The 21,248-nt window shown below is 41.5% G+C and overlaps 1 protein-coding gene across 1 annotated transcript in view; it reads left to right on the plus strand.

The window, feature by feature from the left end:
* Erich3 (glutamate rich 3) overlaps positions 1 to 21,248 on the plus strand; it is a 74,957-nt gene that overhangs the window by 11,729 nt on the left and 41,980 nt on the right. Inside the window, exons 5-8 of the mRNA XM_042054146.1 lie at positions 271 to 399; positions 5,112 to 5,270; positions 9,497 to 9,715; positions 16,152 to 16,332. Coding sequence (XP_041910080.1) covers positions 271 to 399; positions 5,112 to 5,270; positions 9,497 to 9,715; positions 16,152 to 16,332 — 688 coding nt within the window. The remainder of the gene's footprint in view (positions 1 to 270; positions 400 to 5,111; positions 5,271 to 9,496; positions 9,716 to 16,151; positions 16,333 to 21,248) is intronic.

A 21,248-nucleotide genomic window follows, 5' to 3' on the forward strand; every position in this document is an offset into this window, starting at 1 on the left:
GTACTTGGTAGTGGCCCAATAAGCATTATCTTGAAGAAAGGGTACTCAGAGTGACTCCTTCCTGAGCAGTTGGAGGAGACTCCATTTTCTGCCACTCACCACCACACCAGTCCCCGACAGTTTGGACATGCTAACCTCTATGTCCAAACACAGAGTGGCCTTCTTCATGGGGAGGGCTTTGATCTCATAGCATGTTGTGTTTCAGCTGCTAAGCTAACCCCATAATCAACTACACATACATCAACTTCACAAATTTCTTTCTCATTCTAGGGAGAACATACAAGACGTTTTATTGAAGATAACATGCCCATTCTGACACCCCACCCCCCAGCTGGCCCAAAGACTAACCGTGGCTGTAGCATTCTGGCTGAGGAAGGACGTTCTAGTCCATTAACACTGGTGAGCCCTATTAAGCACTCTGTCCCAGATAATTAATTTATGATTTCTCATTAATCTCAGAAAGAAGGCTCTATGGGAAGCATGTCTGCACAACCCCATAGCCTTGGAAACACAGTCAAAGGAACAGTTGGAAGCCACAGCCTCCTAACTGCTCAAGTCTCCATTAACAGAACCCCCTCCAGCCACAATCCCTGAACGTACAGCTGTCATGTCAGCTTCTTAAGTGGAGATCGCTTATGCTTACAAACATACCCAGCTCCCTCCCCACCCCTCATCCCTGCTCTACTTTACCCAAGAAAAAGAGCAAAACCTACCTGGTGTCTAAGATCACACACGATGAGCTGACGTTATCTATCTCAGTATTTACCCTTCAGCTCAGCAACATGGCCCTGTCGAGATCATCCATGCTGTGTCATGCATGCTCTGTGTTTTCTGACGTCTGGGTATGGTTCTTGCTCTTCTGTGGTCTGCCCGAATTCAGCAATGCCAGGCTGCGTGGTGGTGACATTCTGCCATTTCAGGTTATCAAAAGTATATGTTTCTACTCTGAGATATTAAATGTGGTGAAATCCCACCTGAATAAATCATACACTGATATTTCATCCCAGTATAAATTCAAAACAATGCAGATTCAGAAAAGATAAAAAAAAAAAAACCTGTTTGCTGGATGTCGGTGCTAGAAGCGGGGCTAAGCTCCCCACGAAGTCTTTACTTTTGGTTTTCATGACTGAATGTTTTTCCTTGTAAACTCTGATTGTTTTTGTTTGTGTTGCACAATATTTGTGGAGAAACTATAAAGCCTTCAGACTGTTGAGGAAGTTTGTCACGTACGGCCTTAAGCTTCAACATTCTGCAATAAGTAGACATGTTTTAACCTGTCCTGGTTGAACAGCCCAAGTCTTGCTAAGCCCCGCTTTTCTCTGGACTGTTTCTCCTCTACCGGGTCTGATGTGAATGTAGGTGTGTATGCACAAATATGTCTTTGTTGGACAATGATTCACTAGCCTCTCCCAAGCTTTCCCCAGAAGGAAGTGAGGAAATAGGGTTGCTTTCTGTCCTCCACCTGGTTCAGAGAGGGAAAACCCCTTTAAGGGCTGCTTTCTGTCCTCCACCTGGTTCAGAGAGGGAAAACCCCTTTAAGGTTTCTTTCAGCTTTGCAGGTGAACCCCCCTCAGGAGATAGTGTGTGTGGCTGTGCAGGGGTGAGGGAGTCCTCTGGAAATCAAAGGCTACACTGCCGTCGCCAGACACTTCCACACAGGGCTGCGGCTTGAGGACAGGCTGTGTGTCCCGTGCACTTTACTGCCTAGCTACTGTGATTCTTAGGTGGATTAGTCTCCCTTCGGTTTGTCCCTCCTGTCCTGGACATAGCCCTTCTCAGTTTCAGCCCTGGCTACTGACAATCCTATGGAGACAGGAAAACTTACAGGATGTCACCATTTTCCTTGAGCTTCCCTAAGGAAACCTCTTGCAAGCATTTAGCTGTGCCATCTCCATTAAAACCGGGGAGAGCCATCTCAACGGAGTCTGCACATTTTTTGGGAAATTCACTCCCTGGGATCCTCTAGAGAATGAGCAGAATTCGGCTAGGCTGAGTAATGTTCAGGTAGCCAATTTCAACTCACACCTTGGTACAGCTTTGAGAACATTAAGACAGTGCCATATTTATTACAGGAAGATGTATTCACACATCGTAAAGATGCAGCAAACTTAAGGCAGCCTCCAATGAGAGCTATGAGAGTTCAGGGCTCACAACTCTTAGTTAATGGGAGATTTGTTTTCAGAGGTAAATGTGATCAGCTGAGCATTTGACTGTCACATCCATCTGACAGGATGATCTTTGTATGCAAATTCACAGCTGTGACATTAAGAGCACAGCCCCCAAAAGATGATATCTGATTTGTACTAACCTGCTTTCCTCTACTTCTACACAAGATTTTTCGACAGGAGACCCTCAACGGCATATACGGGTCCAGTAGAGTCTACACGAGTTCCTTTGGGTGATCTGAGTCTCTTATTCAGAAGAGTCTGGTTTATTTTCTGCATGCGGTTTTTTAAGACCTCTCTATAGGTTTATCTCTTGCTTTCTCTGAGATCTCTGTTACATCCGTGGATCCATGTGTGTCTGTTGTGGTTCAGGTTTGCAGAGATTCTGTTCATTAATTTCCTCATCGCCAAGACCCAAGGCCTTTGAGAATTTGACTGAGGCAGGAGAAGTTTAGGTGGCTTACAGTCTGAGCATGTAGAGCCTATCACGATAGAGAAGGTGTTGAAGCTGCTGGCACCACGGTGTAGGGAGCATGTGGCTAGGGCTTTTCTCCTCCTCACAGCCTTCGACCAGGAAGCAGAGAGAGGACTAGAAGCAGGACACTCAAGAGCATCAAGAGCTGCCATTCAGAGAAAAGCTTCTTCCCTTCAGCCTTTGCCTACCAAGGGATTCACCAATTCCGGAAAGAGCAGCTCCAGTTTTGGACCAAGTATTGAAACAGCCAGTGGGAGGCATTTCACATTCAAGCCATAAGTGATTCTAAGCAGTAATGTCTTAACCATGGGGATTCATCCCCACCCCAGGCCAGGCCCATGAGTCTCAGGTGACTCTATGAAGTCATCAAACACCTGGACTCCTTCTGTGTTGCTCACCCACCAACTTGGGGTACCTGTTTCATCCACAGCTGCCAGGGCTGTGTATCACCATGTGGATGCTCCAGCCTGAAGGAAGGGGTCTGCTAGAAAGTAAGGACATGCTCCCCTTCTCTTTGAGTGTGAACAGGGTGTGTCACGAGAGTCTTTTTTGTTCACATTTTACTGGCCTGAAGGGAGAGGCCCATCTTTGCACAGAGGCCTCGGGAAGTCTGGGGAAACATGCTGTCTTTGTGCCAGACATGTTTCCAAATGAAAGTTCTGTTATTGGAGGAGAGAGGAGAGCAAAAAGAACAGGATTATCTCTGTGGCTCCTCTCTGGTCCCAGCTCAGGGCCGACTCTTCCTTGGCTTTTAGATCCCTATCTCCCTATTGCCTCACCTTTTGGATAAAAATTTTAACTGCTTCTGTGAGAACTTAGTTTTCCTTAGCGTTCTTGGTTAACTGTAAATATTCTAAGAATACATCATTTTACATTCTGTTCACTGGCACCCATCAGTCTGATTGACTAATAGAATCTTTGGATGTTAAATATTACTTTTTAGCTCCTTGCTTGGTCTAAGGTGATTATTTAGTATGTGCCTACTGTTGAAAAATCAGAAGTTGAACAGTGTGTGCACACATGCTTCTCAAGATGCAATGAGAACAAGGGCTTGGTAATAGTCGCTGGCTGCCCATTTTTTACGTGTGTATTTATACATACTTTTGCGGAATGGAATGGAATGGCTCATCATCATTTCAAGTCAATGTACAAAATGCTGTTCATGAATCATTTATACACTGTCCTTCTCATACCCCTTTGCTCAAACACGCATGTCCTATTCTTAGCATGTTTCCTACTGTCTTCATGTATTAGGACAACTGGGCCAAAAGCTTCACTCCTCCCTACGTTTGACGCATTGCTAGTCTTTATACTAAACTTATGATATTCCGTTGACGCTCCCCCCCCCCCCCAAAGGCACTTACAATGTTCCACGCTGGCACTTTTTGTATTCACTGCAGTATATTCTTGATTGGAAAGTGTCTCTGTTGGGGGCTCAGCAGGAAACAGATGGCTCATACAAATAGAGTAATTAGGAAGTTGTTTAATAAAGAAACTATTTAGGAAGATACAGCAGGGCAAAGAGAAACCAACTAGGGATGGTAAGCCCAATGGGGTCAGCACCACGGGAAACCACAGTCCCTAGACTGAAGGAGGGAAAGGGAGGGAATAGATTCCAGAAGCAGCAGGTAGGGCCCCCAGCTGGGAAGGGCTCCTCTGCAGGAACCATTTCTACCCTGCAGGGAAGATGGGAGTAAAGGCCTCTATTTCATCTTCCCTTCTTCTCTGATGTGACTACTCTCTTCGGTAGAACCCAACTGCAGTGCTGAGGTTGGTTGGTAAATTCTTTGAAGGAATCCCTTCCAGGGCCCAGAGCGCCGCAGACGGAGACCTAGAAGAATGAATGGAAGCGGCTCGGCGTGGAGACGTTCATTTTTACATAGTGCGTCCCAACGTTGCCAGCTCTAATTTTTCACTTTGTTTCCTTCCATTTCTAGGAAGCAGCTGACGGCACGTAAGTGGTGGTGCATTATAACCGAGCACCTGCCTTTCCCGTTGTCTGCTTTTACTTTGGGTGCCAACCTTGCAGCATAATGAATTCAGAGTGGGTTGTATATTGAAAACATAGAAATTGAAATGAGTCTGTTCCAATCGTATCATTTCAGATCTCCCCAGTAGGAACATTATTCAGCTTAACATTTAATTGAGCAAAGCCATTCTTTGCAGAAACGCAGTACTGCCAGGAGTTCACAGTACCAGCGAAGAATACGGGACTAGAATAGAGGCCATCTCCTTTGTCTGTGAAGCTCCATCCCTGTGATATTTGGTTATGCAGAGGACTTCAACACCATATGTTTAACAAATACTTTGGGTCAGAAGGCTTTGTATAATGGAAGAATATAATTAAAGTTTAATCTGTTCAGTTAAAAAGACACCATTAATTACTCTGGGCAATTTGTTGGATTATTAATTGGTTCTGGAAACATGTCAAGATACTAATTTAAATGGAACTTTCTCCCCTAATTGTCTAGACAGCCCCTCGACCATATACTGCCCCAGGAAATATGCAGCCACCGATTCGATTGCAGCCTCTTCTCAGTAATCACACAACGAGAAATGTTTCAAAGATAACTCCAGAGTCCAAACCCAAAATCTCACTGATGGAAAACGAAACTCCGTTTCCTATTGGGGTAAATGCTATTTTCTTTAAGAAATATATTCTCTTAAATTGTTGATTAAAATCTTGTACTGTCAAAGGTTCTGAGATGCCATATTTAGTTCATTCACACAGTGAAACTTTTCTGTGCATTCAGTAAGCACTCACTGTGTACATCTGATGAACTAGTTCTGTGACAGGAAGACCTGAGGTTTATGTGGTTGAACAGGATCCATAAAGGGTGGGTGCGTCGTGATGTGCAGTACTAGATCACTACGAAGAAGCTGGAGGAAAAACAAAGACGTCTTCTCACAGCCACAGATGGCTGTCCTCAGAAGTGACCCTGTATGGACTCCTTGCAGGTTTAGACACAGGAGAACCAGACAATGTCACTCTTCATGGCTGATCTCTGTTTGCCCTGGGACTAGCTTTCCTATCAGTGTGTGAAGTTACTGGGAGGTTGAACTCATCATACCCAGGGGGTTGGCACTGCATCCCTTTCAAGGTTATATTTTGGGTAATCTTTGCTCTTTAAAGTGTAAAAGGCTAAGATGGGTACTATGAAACAGAATCTACCTACACAGGGGAGAACAAGCCAGACCATTCTCACACTGGGGAGAGACAGTTTGTGTTTCTAGCTTGCAGAACCATTTGCTAGCTTAAGAGTTTGTGTCACGAATGTAATTGCCATTGAATGGAAGGTTCATTCCTTACTAGGCAATACCACCCACGAACCTCAGACATTGACCCCTTTCACTGACAAATGCCCTTCACACAGATAAATGAACGCTTGCATTTCATACTAAATATACACGTTCAACCGTGGCATCCCAATCCATGGGATGTGGCTTTAGCTATTGAGAGTGCTTTACACACCGTGTTCAGTTAATTTACCGGTAGCTTCTTAAAGGCTAGAGAAGTTTAATGGGAAGCGGTGGCTTCTTGTTCACACAAACTGCTGGGAGCGAGGCGGGCTCCTGGGTCTTAGATCTAGGGTCCAGCTGGAGGCACATCCTTGCCATTTTAGCCACTGTTCAGGAGTAGCCAGGTCCCACGAGACTATTTCAGGTTACTTAAAATAACACACAAGCAGGATCCTGTCATGTTATAGTAATCCAAAGTAGGAGATTTGTCCTGATCATGGGCCATTAATCCACCATGCATTATCAAGTGGCCAAAGCTTGTAAAAGCAATGAATGTTGTTTCCCTGGTTGGCAGAGCCGCTGGGGAGACAGGATCACAATGAGGAGGAGGTTGCCTGGTGACCAAAGAATCAGAACAGGGCTGTGTCTCAAGTGCTCCTGGCTCAGGTTAAGGCTTCCTGAGGCACCCATCTCGTCTAGGAATGGGCTTGCCAAAAGTACCAGAAATCTCACAGGTCTTTGCCTAAAACTCTCTGTGTCCTCCGGGGTTAGCTTTGCCATTAGGGCTGGACATACTCAAAGCCTAATGGGTAAGACTTTCTCCCCACTAGGTGGTGCCCCAATGGGTGCTTCCTGTGTTTTCTTCCCAAGCGTCTGTAGTTCTGAGTTCTACTTTGGTAAATTTTCTTCCTAGACGTAAGAACACTGATAGTGAGAAGACACGTGGTTTTTACACCCATCAGCTGTTTGTTTTCCTCTCAGTGATTTCTCCCCAAATTAACTCTGAGACACTGGCTACCAGTAATAGCTATATATACACCTGGTGACATATAATAATATATAACTCAAGTTTTGAGAGTATGGGTCATTGAAGGAGAGGCACTGGGTAGCTCACATGCACCAACAAGTTGAAGATTAATTTCATGTTAGTTTCAATTACCTAAATGTTTAAATATTTTAGGCACTTAAGACAGGCTAGGTACTGAAGTATATTATTATTATTATTTTATTATTATTATTATTATTTTATTATTGATTATCAAGGCAGACACCAGTAACTTACTGGAGCTTACTATGTAATAGGCATAAACAAAATAGACCATGAAAAGACACATGCTTTTATTAATAGTATTGATGGAGGAAGTCCTACCAGACAAATTCCTTATGAAAGACGGTGGCCTGCATGGTTGCTAAGTATCTATTGTGCCCTGGGTCGACCCTTCCTGCCTTACTGAGAGAAGGGTTTACAGGCGTAAGGACTGGAAGTACCACAGATAAAATGAGGTTGAACTTGTCTTAGCAGTCCGAGTGAGCATCTGCAGGAAAAAGTGGTGCACACGGCCAACAGCAGGTTGGCTTTGATGCCACTAATCACTTGGCAAGCATTGCCAGCATTCAGAGGGAGCCTCTCCTGCCAGGGGAAATCCTAAGTGTTTTCAAAGTCCTGCATGGAGGATCTGCCACCGTTTTAACATTGGGAATCTACCCAGGGAACAGTGCACATGTATACAAAGGCAGAGCCACCTATTTATAGTAGTGAACACTGGGAAAAGTTTCCCCTAATGAAGTATAGTTTAAGATGCTTAAGTACATAAAAATACACTATGATTATATGTAATGGTTTATAAAATCACCCAATATACCTTCTGTTAAAAATAGAAAAAGAACAAGATATTAATTTTGAAAAAAATATGATTAAAATCATTTCCAAAACACGACAAGCACCTGATACCAGTTATGCTATTTTTTATTTTATTTTATTTATTTTTTTTCTGGTTTTTCGAGACAGGGTTTCCCTGTAGTTTCTAGAGCCTGTCCTGGAACTAGCTCTTGTAGACCAGGCTGGTCTCGAACTCACAGAGATCCGCCTGCCTCTGCCTCCCGAGTGCTGGGATTAAAGGCGTGCGCCACTGCCGCCCGGCTCAGTTATGCTATTTTTTAAAGGAATTAAAATTATCCAAATTCTCAATATTCTAGGTAGTTAATTCTAGGTATTTAATTTCAATATTTGTATCATGGACATTTACTTTTAGCTTGATATTCCAGGCTTAATGCAATGAATTGAAGAATGAACCAGGAAACAAAGGAAGAACACTCAGTGAAATTTGGCATCCCAATAGTAGAATCCGCGTACACAACAGTGTAGCTTTTATTCAAGGTTTGAACTAGACATGCGATCACTTACTCTTTTATTTACTTAGTAACCAGTGCTCTTTGGAGAGCTTTCTTTCCCTGAAATAATTTTTCATTATTAAGCACTTCAAAATTTAGACAAAATGGGCTGAAAACTAATTAGGAACACAAAATATAAATGTGCTGCAAATTTATAGTGTGTCAGTATAAATGCTTTTAAAAATTTGGTGCAAAATGGATAAAAATATCTAAAGATTCCTTAAAATTTGAAAATTTACATCAGATACATGAAATAACCAATTTGTAAAAATGTTTGGACTCATGTCTGTCTGGTAAAAATTATTGGTTTTATTTTTAAAGTTTTTAAATGATTGAAGGGAGGAATTTTGATTAAACTCTCAAGCAACATAAAGATATATCCCACAAGGATAAATTAATGTTTAAAATTTTCCATTTGTTCTTACTTTTTAAATAAAAATCTATGTTAAAAAATCACTTAAAAGAAATGTTGCATTATACTGTGCTATTCTCATGTTTTCATAGTATTTAGTGAGAAATATATAATCTAATTAAAAATACAAGCAAAGTTTAACAATTTGCCTATATATGGGTTTTTAGGATGCTAGCTTTTATGACTGAGCTGAATCTATGTGTATGTGTGGACACACATACTTAATACACACATGTATGTGTGCCCAAATGTACATTTACAGCACAGTATTAATGCTTGCACTTAATGTTAATAGTAATCTGATATGGGTCTTATTCCTGTTTGCAGGATTTCTGGGTCAAAGAGTATTCTCTTTGAAATTTGTTGAATATGTCCTTCATTATATTGGAAGTAGTTCCAATAGTCTATAAGCTGGTGTTTGATCTCAGCCTTGCTCCTCCTGCCTGTTAGAACCTGGGGATGTGTGAGGCCAGGGTGGGAGGGCAGTACTTCCTATCTCTCAGTGGACTGGCCAGCTGTGCCCCTGAGTCCAGCCCTGCATCCCTCCTCATGTGAAATTAACTAAATGAACTCTCCCTTGAGTGGTATTCCTAAGTCTTCTATTAAACTACATTTACACAAGGTTAAAAACATGCGCTTATGGAATTTGCAATGGATGCAGAGTGTGATTTCAATAGATGCAAATGTGTATTTGGGGTTGGTCTACTGTTTTCAGCTGGGGTTGGGTGCAGTGTCAATCACCCAGGCTGGCTTTTGATTCGGGGTTGCCTGCTTGTGTGTCCCTGGGTCTTACCTCGTGGTCTGTGATTGCAGGGCAAGAAGGCGATGATGAAGTTCAGGAACTCCATGGACAATTCTCAGAGGCTGGATGCCTACCAACTTCCAGACATTAACATTTGCCAGATACCTTTCCCCCCGACACCCCAGCCCCAAGCAGGAAAGACCGTCAGGGAGAACAGGTTCGAGCCTTGGAGGAGGAAGAGATTGCGTCCCATCACCGCTCCCAATGGCTTAGAGCCCCTCTGCACCAGGGTGATTATGGCTCAAATGTTCTTTCATTACTGTAACACCGATGATGTCACACCAGCTGAGGTCTGTAGTAGAAGAATTTTCTAGAATCAAGGACAAAGCTGCATTGCATAAAGAAATGCAACATCTGGGTAGTTCAGCTGAAAAGTTAGTTTAGCATCACTGATGAGAGAACCCTCATGAAGTCTTGTGGCCAAATTTAGTTTGACTGACTCCATCTTTTCCCCCTTAATTCAATCAGAGTATCTTAACATTTAATTCATGGATTTAAGCATAGCTGGAGAGTATAATAAATATTATCAAATTTTACTTTTAGTGGTTTATTGCGAATTAGTGAATATTGCCTACAGTTTTTTTTTCAGAGTTCTTTGAAAATACTGGGCTTTGTCCCACATTTCCCCAAAGCCTTGGTATAGCACATGCTTGTAAGCCTAGACGAACTTTAGACAGCTCCAGTCTTGTACGAGAGCAAAGGACCTCTTCTTTTTCATTTGGTAAATACACAATCACATTAATTACATGAGACCTCCGTGACTCTTAGCAGATAGTGGGATTGACATTTCCCAGAGAGAACATCAAGTGGTGAAGTACCCAGATGCATCCACCCCCTGCACCCGCACATCCACCCCCTGCATCGCCCCCGCCCCCTGCATCGGTACATCCACCCCCTGCGTCCGTGCTCCCAATCCCGTCTTGTCTCCAGCATCCTTTTCCACTCCCAGCTGCTGCCCTCCCCTCTGACCTTCTCAAAAGGCCAGGATTTCTTTTCCTTGCAGTTTCAAAATCTCCTCCTTTCAATTTAGTTTTCCACAGTTCTCCCCCTCTTCCTGGTTCTGTCTCTGGCAGAGCCTTCTCTGTCATCCGTGAAGACTCCTTCGCCCTGCCTGCCTCATCTCTGACTGATACTGTTCTCTGCAGATTGTGTCTTTGGCCTTCTTGGCACAGCATCTCTGCTTTTTACACAGAGTTATCAAGTCCTTTCTATGTAGACTAAACCTTAGGCCGGTTTTCTCTTTTCTTTTACATTTTAAATATTTATTCTTTGAAAATTTCACACTTAGCATATTTTATGTTACATACTCCCAATTACCTCTCTCCAAAGGACACTGAAACATACCAAGTGACTCCACACCCAACTTCATGTTTATTGTTATTGTTATTATTATATATTATATATTATATTATATATTAATATAATGGCCTCCCTCAGGCCATTAGTGCTGATCATTTATACATGACTGTGGGGGTACTACTGGGGTATGTGTAACCTATCAGTGGCCGCATCCCCAAATAAAAGTGACTACACCTCCCTTAGCACCACCAACTGTAAAAAACTCCTAAGTTGGGGGTTGGGGGAATTCAGACACTCATTCCAACCCATGCTGGAGCAGTGATTAGCTTGTGCAAGCAACCATGACTATGTGAGCTTGTGTGCTCAACACTATCCCAACTGTGTGAGCTGGTGTGCTCCACTACTATCACGACTGTGTGAGCTGGTGTGTGCACCAACACTATGACGACCGTGTGAGCTGGTGTGTGCTCAACACTATCCCAACTGTGTGAGCTGGTGTGCTCCACCACTATCACGACTGTGTGAGCTGGTGTGCTCAACACTATTCCAACTGTGTGAGCTGGTGTGCTCCACCACTATCACGACTGTGTGAGCTGGTGTGCTCCAACACTATCCCAACTGTGTGAGCTGGTGTGTGCACCAACACTATGACGACTGTGTGAGCTGGTGTGTGCTCAACACTATCATGACTATGTGAGCAGATGTGTGTACCAACACTATCACGACTGTGTGAGCGGATGTGTGCACCAACACTATCACGACTGTGTGAGCTGGTGTGCTCCAACACTATCACGACTGTGTGAGCAGATGTGAGTACCAACACTACCGAATTTTAGCTAATTAGTTAATTATTCAAGACAGGATTTCTCTGTGTAATAGCACTAGTTGTTCTGGAACTTGAATTGTAGACCAGTCTGGCCTTGAACTCACAAAGATCAACTTACCTCTGTCTGTGAGTGCTGGGATTAAAGGCATGTATCCCCACTCCAAGTGACTTTTTAAAGATTGTCTCAAGTGTGTCTGATAGATTTTTGGTATTTTGTATTTTTCTTGACTCTAAACATTTTATTTCCTTTTTAATTTCTTCAGTAACCTGATAATCATCCAGTAGTGTGTGTTTAGTCTCCGTGTGCCTGAGTGCTCTACGTACCATCTGTAGTTTACAGTGCTGATGGTATCTAGCTTTGTTCCAGTGTGGTCTAATAGAATATGCTATTCTAATTTTCCTATGTTTGTTGAGACTTTCCGTGAATCCCAGTATGTGGCCAGTTTTGGAGAAAGTTTTCATGGGCTACTGAGAAGAATGTTTATTATTCAGTGCTTGAGCAGAATATTCTATAGAATCCTTGTAGGTCCTTCGGATTTGTGATGTCATTAAACTCCAATGTTTCTCTCTTTCTGTGACCTGTCTACTGTCAAGAGTGAGGTATGGGAAATATTATCACTGTGTTGGGGTTGTTGATTGGTTTTACATCATTTAGTATTATTTAATGAAGTTGGACATGCCTGTGTTTTGTACATACATAGTTACAATTATATCTTCCATTGCAGCACGTTCTTTATTGGGTATGAAGTGCCTTCTTAGTGGGGAATTGAGGCCAATTAATTTACAGAGTTACTATTGAGATATGTATATTAATAATATCTGTTATTTTGTTGATTGTATGAGTTTTCTCAAACCTCACTTGATAAGCAAGTGTTCTATTATTATTATTAATTCTCTGGGCCCCTTGTGTGGTTTCCCTCTTTCTAAACCAAACTATTTTGTATAGAGCTAGCTTAGTGATTAGATATCCTTTAGTCTGTTTTTATCATAGAAAATTTTTATTTATCCTTCAGATGTATTAGATAGTTGTGGTGGGTAGAATAGTCTAGGTTGACAATTGTGGTATTTCAGATTGTGAAATATTCTTTTCAGGCTTTTATGGCTTTAAAATTCGTGCTGAATAATGAACAATGATTCTGGTTGACGTTGACTTGGTCTTTTTGGCAGTTTTTAATAGTCAGTCTTTATTCTGTGCTCTTAATATTTTAACTATAGTATTTCACAGTGAGTTTCTTCTCAGAGTTTATTTAGAATTCTTAATGTCTATATACAGGTGCTCATCTCTTTTTCTTAAGTTTGAAAATTTTCTTGAAAATACTTTCTATACAGTTGGTATTATAATTTGTTTTACCGTTTCCACAATCTGACAATATGACAATTAGTCTTCTTTTGCTGTATGTTTAGTCCTATCTTAGCCTTTGGTATATCCCCATCACACATCACACATGCAAATTATTACCAGAAAGACTCAGAATGCTCACAATTTTATGAGCTACACTCCCTGGCAATCTTACTTTGGCAGTGTACACTGATAACCTTTGATTCACAACTGGGACTGCTGGGTGTACGTACAAACATGAGACCTCAGGTGTAAGCTCACTCCGGATTTTATAGCGTCTTAGGAATCTGGATGCGTGTTTATATTAATGTGTTAGAATTAGAACTCTGAGATAAAACTGCACATCACTGAGGATGTAGAAAAACAGCTGAGTCTACTTTAGAACTGTTTTCACTCAGCCATTTTATTTTAGTTAGAACAGAGTAAAGGACTTGGAAATGTTTATATCTGTATTAGCATTGGACTTCAACTCAGATGACAGCCAAAATTTTAGCTAGCTAAACTAAACTTTCCAAATTAGGAACTGATAAACATAATATATGATAAAAATAATGATGATGATATTTGGTCACTAATAAAAGATAAAAGCAAGAAGTTGAATATCTTATCATCTCTCTCTAGCTATCTAATCATCTATCATCTATATCTATCTATCTATCTATCTATCTATCTATCTATCTATCTATCTATCAGCTATCTATCTATCTATCTATCTATCTATCTATCTATCTATCTATCTATCTATCTATCTATCTATCTATCTATCATCTATCATCATCTATCTCTATCATCTATCTATCATCTATCATCATCTATCTCTATCTATCTATCTATCTATCTATCTATCTATCTATCTATCTATCTATCTATCTATCTATCTATATCTATCTATCATCTATCGATCGATCGATCTATCATCTATCTATCTATTATCTACTGGCATTCCAGATTCCTCCATTGTTCTTTGTATATATTTTAAAACTTATTTACCGTAATGGTCTGATCCAGTTTCTCTCCTTTGTCCTCTAGGCCTGATACTGTTTTCTACCCTGTCTATCCTATTGGGGATATTCCCCCTGAGGTTTTCATTTCTGACATTGTTTCAGGTTGGCTTTCTTCCCTGATTGTATCTCATGGAATTCTGCTTTCATTTCCTGCACTGGCACCCTCATTTTATTTATCTGCTTTTGTTCTGCTCAAGTATGGTGATTTTTTTGAGTTGTGATAATCACACTTACACACATGTATGCACACACATACAATCATACACACACAGGCTCGCATACACACACATGCATGCTGGCACTGAAACACACATTCATGTGCACCTATGTTTTTCCTTTTGGGAATTCTCTCTGCCAAGGGTAGAACTATCCAGTCTACCTTTTAGGATTCTAATCATCAGCTTTTCTCCCCTGCTTTCTGCTTCTTTGTACTGAGGCCTTTCTGGCTGGGGAAATCTTTTTTTTTTAATTTTCCACACATTCTATTGAGATTTTTGTTCTGATGCCATATTTAAATTCTGTTCTTGTGTATTCATTGGCCATCCTTTTATAAAATACTTTATTTTGGGGTTGGAGAAGTGCTTCAGTGGTTAAGAGAACTTACTGCTCCCGTGGAGAACACTGGTTGGATTTTCTGCACTCACAATTATTCATATACATTTTTTTTTTGCTTTTAGCATTTTGGAATTTTAGGTATAAATCCTGGGCTTTTAATGTAGTCTCTTTTCAATATAGTGGGCAGGTGGTTTGTGTTTAATTCGATTTGGATATCTGCCCCATTAATGAGTTTTACCCCACCACGTTCCGTATTGAGGCATTTCTTTGGTAACATTCCTGTGCTGTACCTACCCCTTTCCCGAAAGCTTTGTTTCTTCCCTTCCAGACACTGCTTGCCAGGCTCATTTCTCTTACCCTTTTCTCTCTCACACCTGTGACTGGATTTTGTTCTCACCCTCAATCTGAGCATCACCGTGACTTCAGCCTTGATATTTCCTTCTCTGTTCTGACAGTGCCGTCTTCTCCCAGGGTTTAACAGTTTGCACATACCTTCTCCAGGTCAGTGCAGCCTGAGATACAAAAGCATCATAGTAAGAAGTCATGTTTCTTCATCTACTAATGAAAAAGATCTCAGTTCTGCCCATCTTCCAGTTCTCTCTCCTCCCTTCCAAGCCAGCCTGAGTTACTACTTCAGCTGACCCTCTATTTCATGATACTATTTTTTCCTCTGGAAATAAACTTACCTTCAAATTACCTACTGTTTTTTCTCCATTTAATTGTCTGTTCTTCTATATGTGCTCTATGAACTTTTAACAAAATATGAACTTTTATGTTTAGTGCTAATGCTAATGGCATTTATTATTTAGTGAGCCCTTAGAATATAATGTTTAACATACCATATATGCAATAAACCTCAAAAATGACTCATAATTGCTTAACTTTGGAGATGAAGCAGATCAGGTTAAATAAATGATCCATTATCACAGAACTCATTAATATCATCTTTAAACAGCACCACAAGCTGAACTGTTGTTGCAATCATCAAACCCAAAAGTGATTGCAATTTATTTTCTCTCATTCCTTGAGATTAACTGTAAATGGTCAGCTGTTTTCTTCAACAGAGAAACCAATTAGACTTCTATATGACAATCCCAGGCACTTGACATACATGTTCACCTTTCTTATAGGGACCTCTGAAGGAGTCATTGTGTCCAGGCACCTCTCAGAATGAACCAAGACAAGGGTCTATTGTCTTTGCTCACTTGTAAAGATGAAGTGATCATGTCAGAAATTGTCATTGTGTCTTGATCAATATCAACTCAAAACAGAACATTAGTATTTATTCTGTTCATTTGTTTGAATTTTTATTTGAAAATTAGCTGAGTCAAAAGTACTTTCTTTCTAATAGAGGGAGAGAGAGAGAGAGACAGAGAGAGAGAGAGAGAGAGAGATAACAGAATTTGATCATATCCCTATCATTTACAAAATTCAAAGCCTAATTTGTATGATAAGTCCTTGAGGGGAATTTATTATGTGATATTTTTTATTTCTACACTTTGTATGCAATGACACTTTATAAATATTTTCTTATGGGGTGCTTGGAATTATATGTCTCTGTTCTTCATATTATAAAGTCGTGTGGGAATAGGAGTCCCGTGGGAAGACATGCAGTCACTAAGTCTGCATTTTGTCTGTCCTAGGACCCAGGGAGGATTTACAAAGCAGCACCGCACAGCAATGCAATTATCACAATGATCTATTTTGGGAAAAATGTGCACCTATCTTATGAGGACACAGACTTTCGAGATGAAATCAAGATTTACCAACAGCACTGTGGAGGAGAGAACCTTTGTATCTACAAAGGCAAACTGCTTGAGAAAGGTACAAATCAATGTGAATTTTAAAAAGAAGTGGTTGGGTTGATGTTCCAGATAAGCTGCTGTTGACATAATATCGAAATGACTTCAACCACTTTGTGAAATTATGCATATCGAGGGAATTATAAACCAACAGCTGCCTAAAAGTGAATCTAGATTCACAGCTCTTTGATTGAAACTTAAGCAGCAATTACTTCTGCAGATTGTAGAAGAAGGAATTTGGAGTTGTTTAACCTGGTAACAGATCAATTTTGGGACAGAAATATATATGTTCACTAAGATGCTTCAGGAATATGCTGTCCCAAAAATTATGAGTTAATTACTTGATTTGCTACAGTGAATGATATTATAGGTTTTCATAAGAAAAAATTACAGATTGCAAAACTGTTCTCTAGAATATACGGGGGCAGAATTAGAAATTAATAGACTCCATGATGAGTCATACCTAAATAACTTGATGTCAAATTTTTCTAAATGCCCTTTTTAGTATTTTTTAAAAATTTGCTTTGATTCTAAGTCCGTGCTTGTCAGAATAAGATGCTTTTATTAACCCACATTCCCATGCACTGTGGTCTTTCCTTGACTGGTTAGTTTAGTAGGGCAGCCATGAGAGGCAGAATGCTTACAAAACAGTGTTCGATTTTGCTTGCATAGGAAATTCTCTTCAGCAAGCACTACTATTTTTATAACCATATAAAAAATCTTGAAAACAGACTGAGGAGCTGGGAAAGGACTTCGGTACACTTATAATTCTCTTTCCCTTTTAAATTCTTGCACCTATCAAAAGGAGTGATTCGAAGGGAAAGACAGATGCAAACGTTCAAGCTACAATACAGCACATAGTTCGGAATCACGTTGTATTAGCTTCCCAAATAAACAAAACACTAGATGTTGTTTTCAGTTAAATTAAAATGAAACACGGCTCTCAGTTTGCTGTTACTAGTTTTTACAAATTTGTCAAAATTGTCTGAATTTCCTCTCGTGTTGTGTATCCCTTTCAAGTTCATTCCCATCCCTGCAGATGAGTGAGAAAAAGGCCCTCTGAGCTGAAGTAGCTCTTGCATGGATTTCTGCCTAGCTCTGGCCAGCTTGGGTGGTTCTATGAGGCGGTGTACCTCAGTTGTCCTCGTAGCCGAAGTACCAACGTTTTTATTGAGGGAAGGTTGTGAATTCCCAGGGAGCTTGGCATAAATTGGGGCACAGTCACACATCCTTCCTTCTCTTAAACTCAAGCAGCTTTGACACAATTATTCTTTAAAGTATGATGTTGGGTATTAATTTGGAAGAACTAATGAAATTAGCTATTATCTAAAGTTAGGATGTCTGTGTTTAGGTATCTATGCTTAGAAAAGAGTTTCCTAGCTTCTGTATTGCACTTGATTCAACATGTGTTATAAAGGACTGTTTGGTGGGGAAGGTGACTTATAGTCTGGGTGACCTGATAACAGTGTACATGGTAGACCAAGGGGTGTGGACCCTGCAGCTGGCAGAGAGGGGTGCTGCTGGGCATGGTTGTTTTGTGTACATACTGATCCCGTGTCATTGGTTTTGAGACACTGGATAATCTTACATGGCAACATGGAGTGGAAGACTTAAGTTATTGATTCTGTCCATCTGGCCTCAGCTTGTCTCATCACCAGGACAGGGCATTGCTCAAAACCGAAGATTTGGTTTGTTATGGAGCTAGTCGTGAGGTGCAGTAACCAGAGTTGATTTTTTTCTGGGGCTATCAAGAATCTGCCCATAGTTGTGTGTGATTCTTGTGAAATGTCAGTAGGTTCTTAGGTTTCTATGGGAGGATAAACAAAAGTCCTTTATTCATACTTTTGGAATAATTCACTCATTAAAATGTGGCATTTGTTAAATTTTCTTGCTTCTTGAAATTAAGAATGACGGTAAAAACCTATGGAAGAATGGGGGCTAAGAACATCCTTTTAGTACCAGAGTAACTCACTGGTGCCTGTTGTGGTTAGGTGCACAGAGTCTGAGGCACAATGAGTTGCTTTTCATGCATCTGGGAAGTCCTGTTGGTATGGTGTTTTGCTTCTCAAAAGGACTTCAGCTTCCTCCAAGCAATCTGATTTGCCATGTGTATCCCCTCAACAAAGCTTTGGCTCCTTGGGCTTATGTGGAGGCAAGAATGTGGAATTGGTTTTCTGGCCTTCTAATAGTCTCCTCCTCTTGACCCAGTTTTTCTTAGACTCCACAACCATCCCCACCTTACTATTGAACCATACCTCCCTCCCTCCATACCAGTCTCTTTTCTTGTGGTGTTTACTTGGCCTGTGATGATCCCTCTTCTCCCCTCTTGAACTTCAAATCCCACTCAGCCATTGAGTCTGGTTGAAGCTTCTCTTTTTCAGGTGACCTTTTTCTGGTTTTTCTAATGCTAAAATGGGGACTTCTATCTAAACTTAGAAAAAAGTCTCTACTGTATTCTGATTCATATCAATTGTTTCTCACGCCTTCTACTTTTTATATAAATTTATATTTTTAAGGTAGATTTACCAAGCTATAGATTAATTGTTATGAAATCCAACTATTGTATGTGTGCAAGCTAATGGTACTCAGGGAGTGCTGGGAGTGAGGCAGACACCTCGGGCAATCGTCATGCCTCTCCTCTCTGGGTCAGATGCCACGAAGTCAGCCACCAGGTCAGACACTCACCTTTGTGGTTGCTATACAATTATTAGAAATGGGTTAAAGCAGATGTGAGAATTAGACAATAAGAGGCTGGAACTAATGGCCAGGCGAGTGTTTAAAAGAATAAAATTTGTGTGTTATTTAGGGGGCATAAGCTAGCCAGGCAGCCGGGAGCCGGACTGGAATGTAGCCCGCAGCTCCTCACTACAAGGGGAGTGTGTAAAATCTGTAGGCATCATTGTCCAGCAGTTCAGACTCTCCATCACGTCTGTCTGTTCACTGCCTGTTTCCTCTCTCTCCTGATTTGTTGAATCAGTAGTTTTGTTTTTCTTACCTTGCTGAGCATAGGCCTGATTGTCCCGGTGATTACATCCACTCTAAAGTTGAGTCCAGAATTGGGGTATAAATAAAGTAACAGCATAGCAACAGCAATGAAGTAATACCGGTATCATATAAAACAATAATAATGCCTCTAAGGATATACTATAGCATGTTGGTGTACACACACATTATAAGTTTGTATTAGTCAAGGTTTCTCGAAAAGAAAATAACTGATAGAACCACACACCACACACACACACAGCAGACTATGTGAACTATATTGAGAGTGGCTTACAGGTATGTTCTGGGCAGCCCAACAATGGCTGAAAGTCTAGAAAGTACACGAGAGTGGATGTCTCAGGAGCCCCAATCTGGCACTGATGTCCTAGAGGATCCTGGAGAGCTGCTGGCTTTCAGTCCTAAGTAGGAATCCTGAAAAGAAGGTGGTTGCTAACACGAATGAAGTGGGTGAATGCCTCAGGCCATAAACAGGCTCACAGGCTAGGCAGACTTACCAGTTGGGAGTGAGGTCAAAAAACCAGGCCAGCAAGCAAGCTCCTTTTTTCCACAGCCCTTTACCACGACTGAGCCAGCACGAAGATGCTGTCCAGATTTAGACTGAGTCTTATCTGCTTCAAATAATCTGATTTTAAAAATATCTCCACAGGAGTTACAAGCTGCTTGGTTTAGGTGATTCCGATGTCAATGATGACAGCAGAGATGAGCCATCTCACGGCCTCGTTTCTATCGTCTCGTTTGCTAGATTGGCTAGAATGGTTTTTGCTTGCCCCATTTACTACTTGTGTTCTGACTGTATTCTATGTTGGTGTTCTTTGAAGTTGATGTGAAGTCTCATTCTACAAACTGGTGATGCAGCTGGGCAGTTTCCAGTTTGCAGGCTGGTGTCCTGATGTCACAGACTAGTGCTCAATCCTTGACACAGAGGCTCAGACCCTCTACTAGTTGATTGTACTTGTGCAATGTTTGGTTTCCAGCATCTTTAAGTGATGGTGCAAACAATGGAGTTTATCTTCATTGGATATTGCATTATAAAATATTTTCACACTAGCCCAGATGTTTGCTGGGAACCAGAATTGAATCCAGCAGCCAAGGGACTCGCGCATGCCCCTTACATCCGCATATATAGTACCGAGACATGATCAAAGTGGGCTAGCATCCAGAGGCCATTGCTGAAGGACTTCCCACAGCATCTGGAGGCCTGAAATCTAAAATGAGATGGTGCTGGGGTGAATTTCTTGTGGAGCTCTAGGACAGACGCGTTCCTTGATTCTGTCCAATCCCGACTCTGAGCAGCCCCAGTCCTCTGCTGGTGACAGCCGTTGTCACTGCGGTGTCTGCATCTGCCTCGGTGTGGCCTCCTTCGTGTTCTCTTTTAGAGAGAACATCAGGCGTCAGGTGCTGAAGACACCAACAGCAAGAACGCCTTCCTCTTAAGCCTTTTATTCGTGATATCTCTGAGATCTACACGGTGCCTTGACAGAGTCATCCCAGAAGTTCTGAGTGATGCTGAACTCCAGTGAGTCCCAGGAAGCATTCCATGCCTGGACCATTCTCATGACCCTGCTCTGGTTTCACCAGGGTCTGCCTGTCTGCTCTGTGCCTTGGTGAAGATGCGGTAGACTGGATTCATGAATAGGTGGAACCCACTCTAACCCAGGGCTGCTTCTGAGAACATAGGCTGCGTAGCAAGCTGTGGAAGGCTGCTGTGGCAGCCATCATTGCCAACGGCTCCCTGTTAAGGTCTGGCCTGCCGCTTTAATAACTAAGGCCCAGTCTTTGGGAACCTCTGACCTTCCCTGTGAGCTGCCTGGAGATAGCTGCCTATTAGTGGAAATATCACAGGCCAAGGGTTTGGTGTCTTCTGCACCAAATGACGTCAGGCTCTAGGGGCCAGAGCTTCTGGGGAGTTTTCCTTCCTCTGACCATTTAGAGTAC

Source organism: Arvicola amphibius, chromosome 14 (genome assembly GCF_903992535.2).
Source record: "Arvicola amphibius chromosome 14, mArvAmp1.2, whole genome shotgun sequence".
NCBI lineage: Eukaryota > Metazoa > Chordata > Mammalia > Rodentia > Cricetidae > Arvicola > Arvicola amphibius.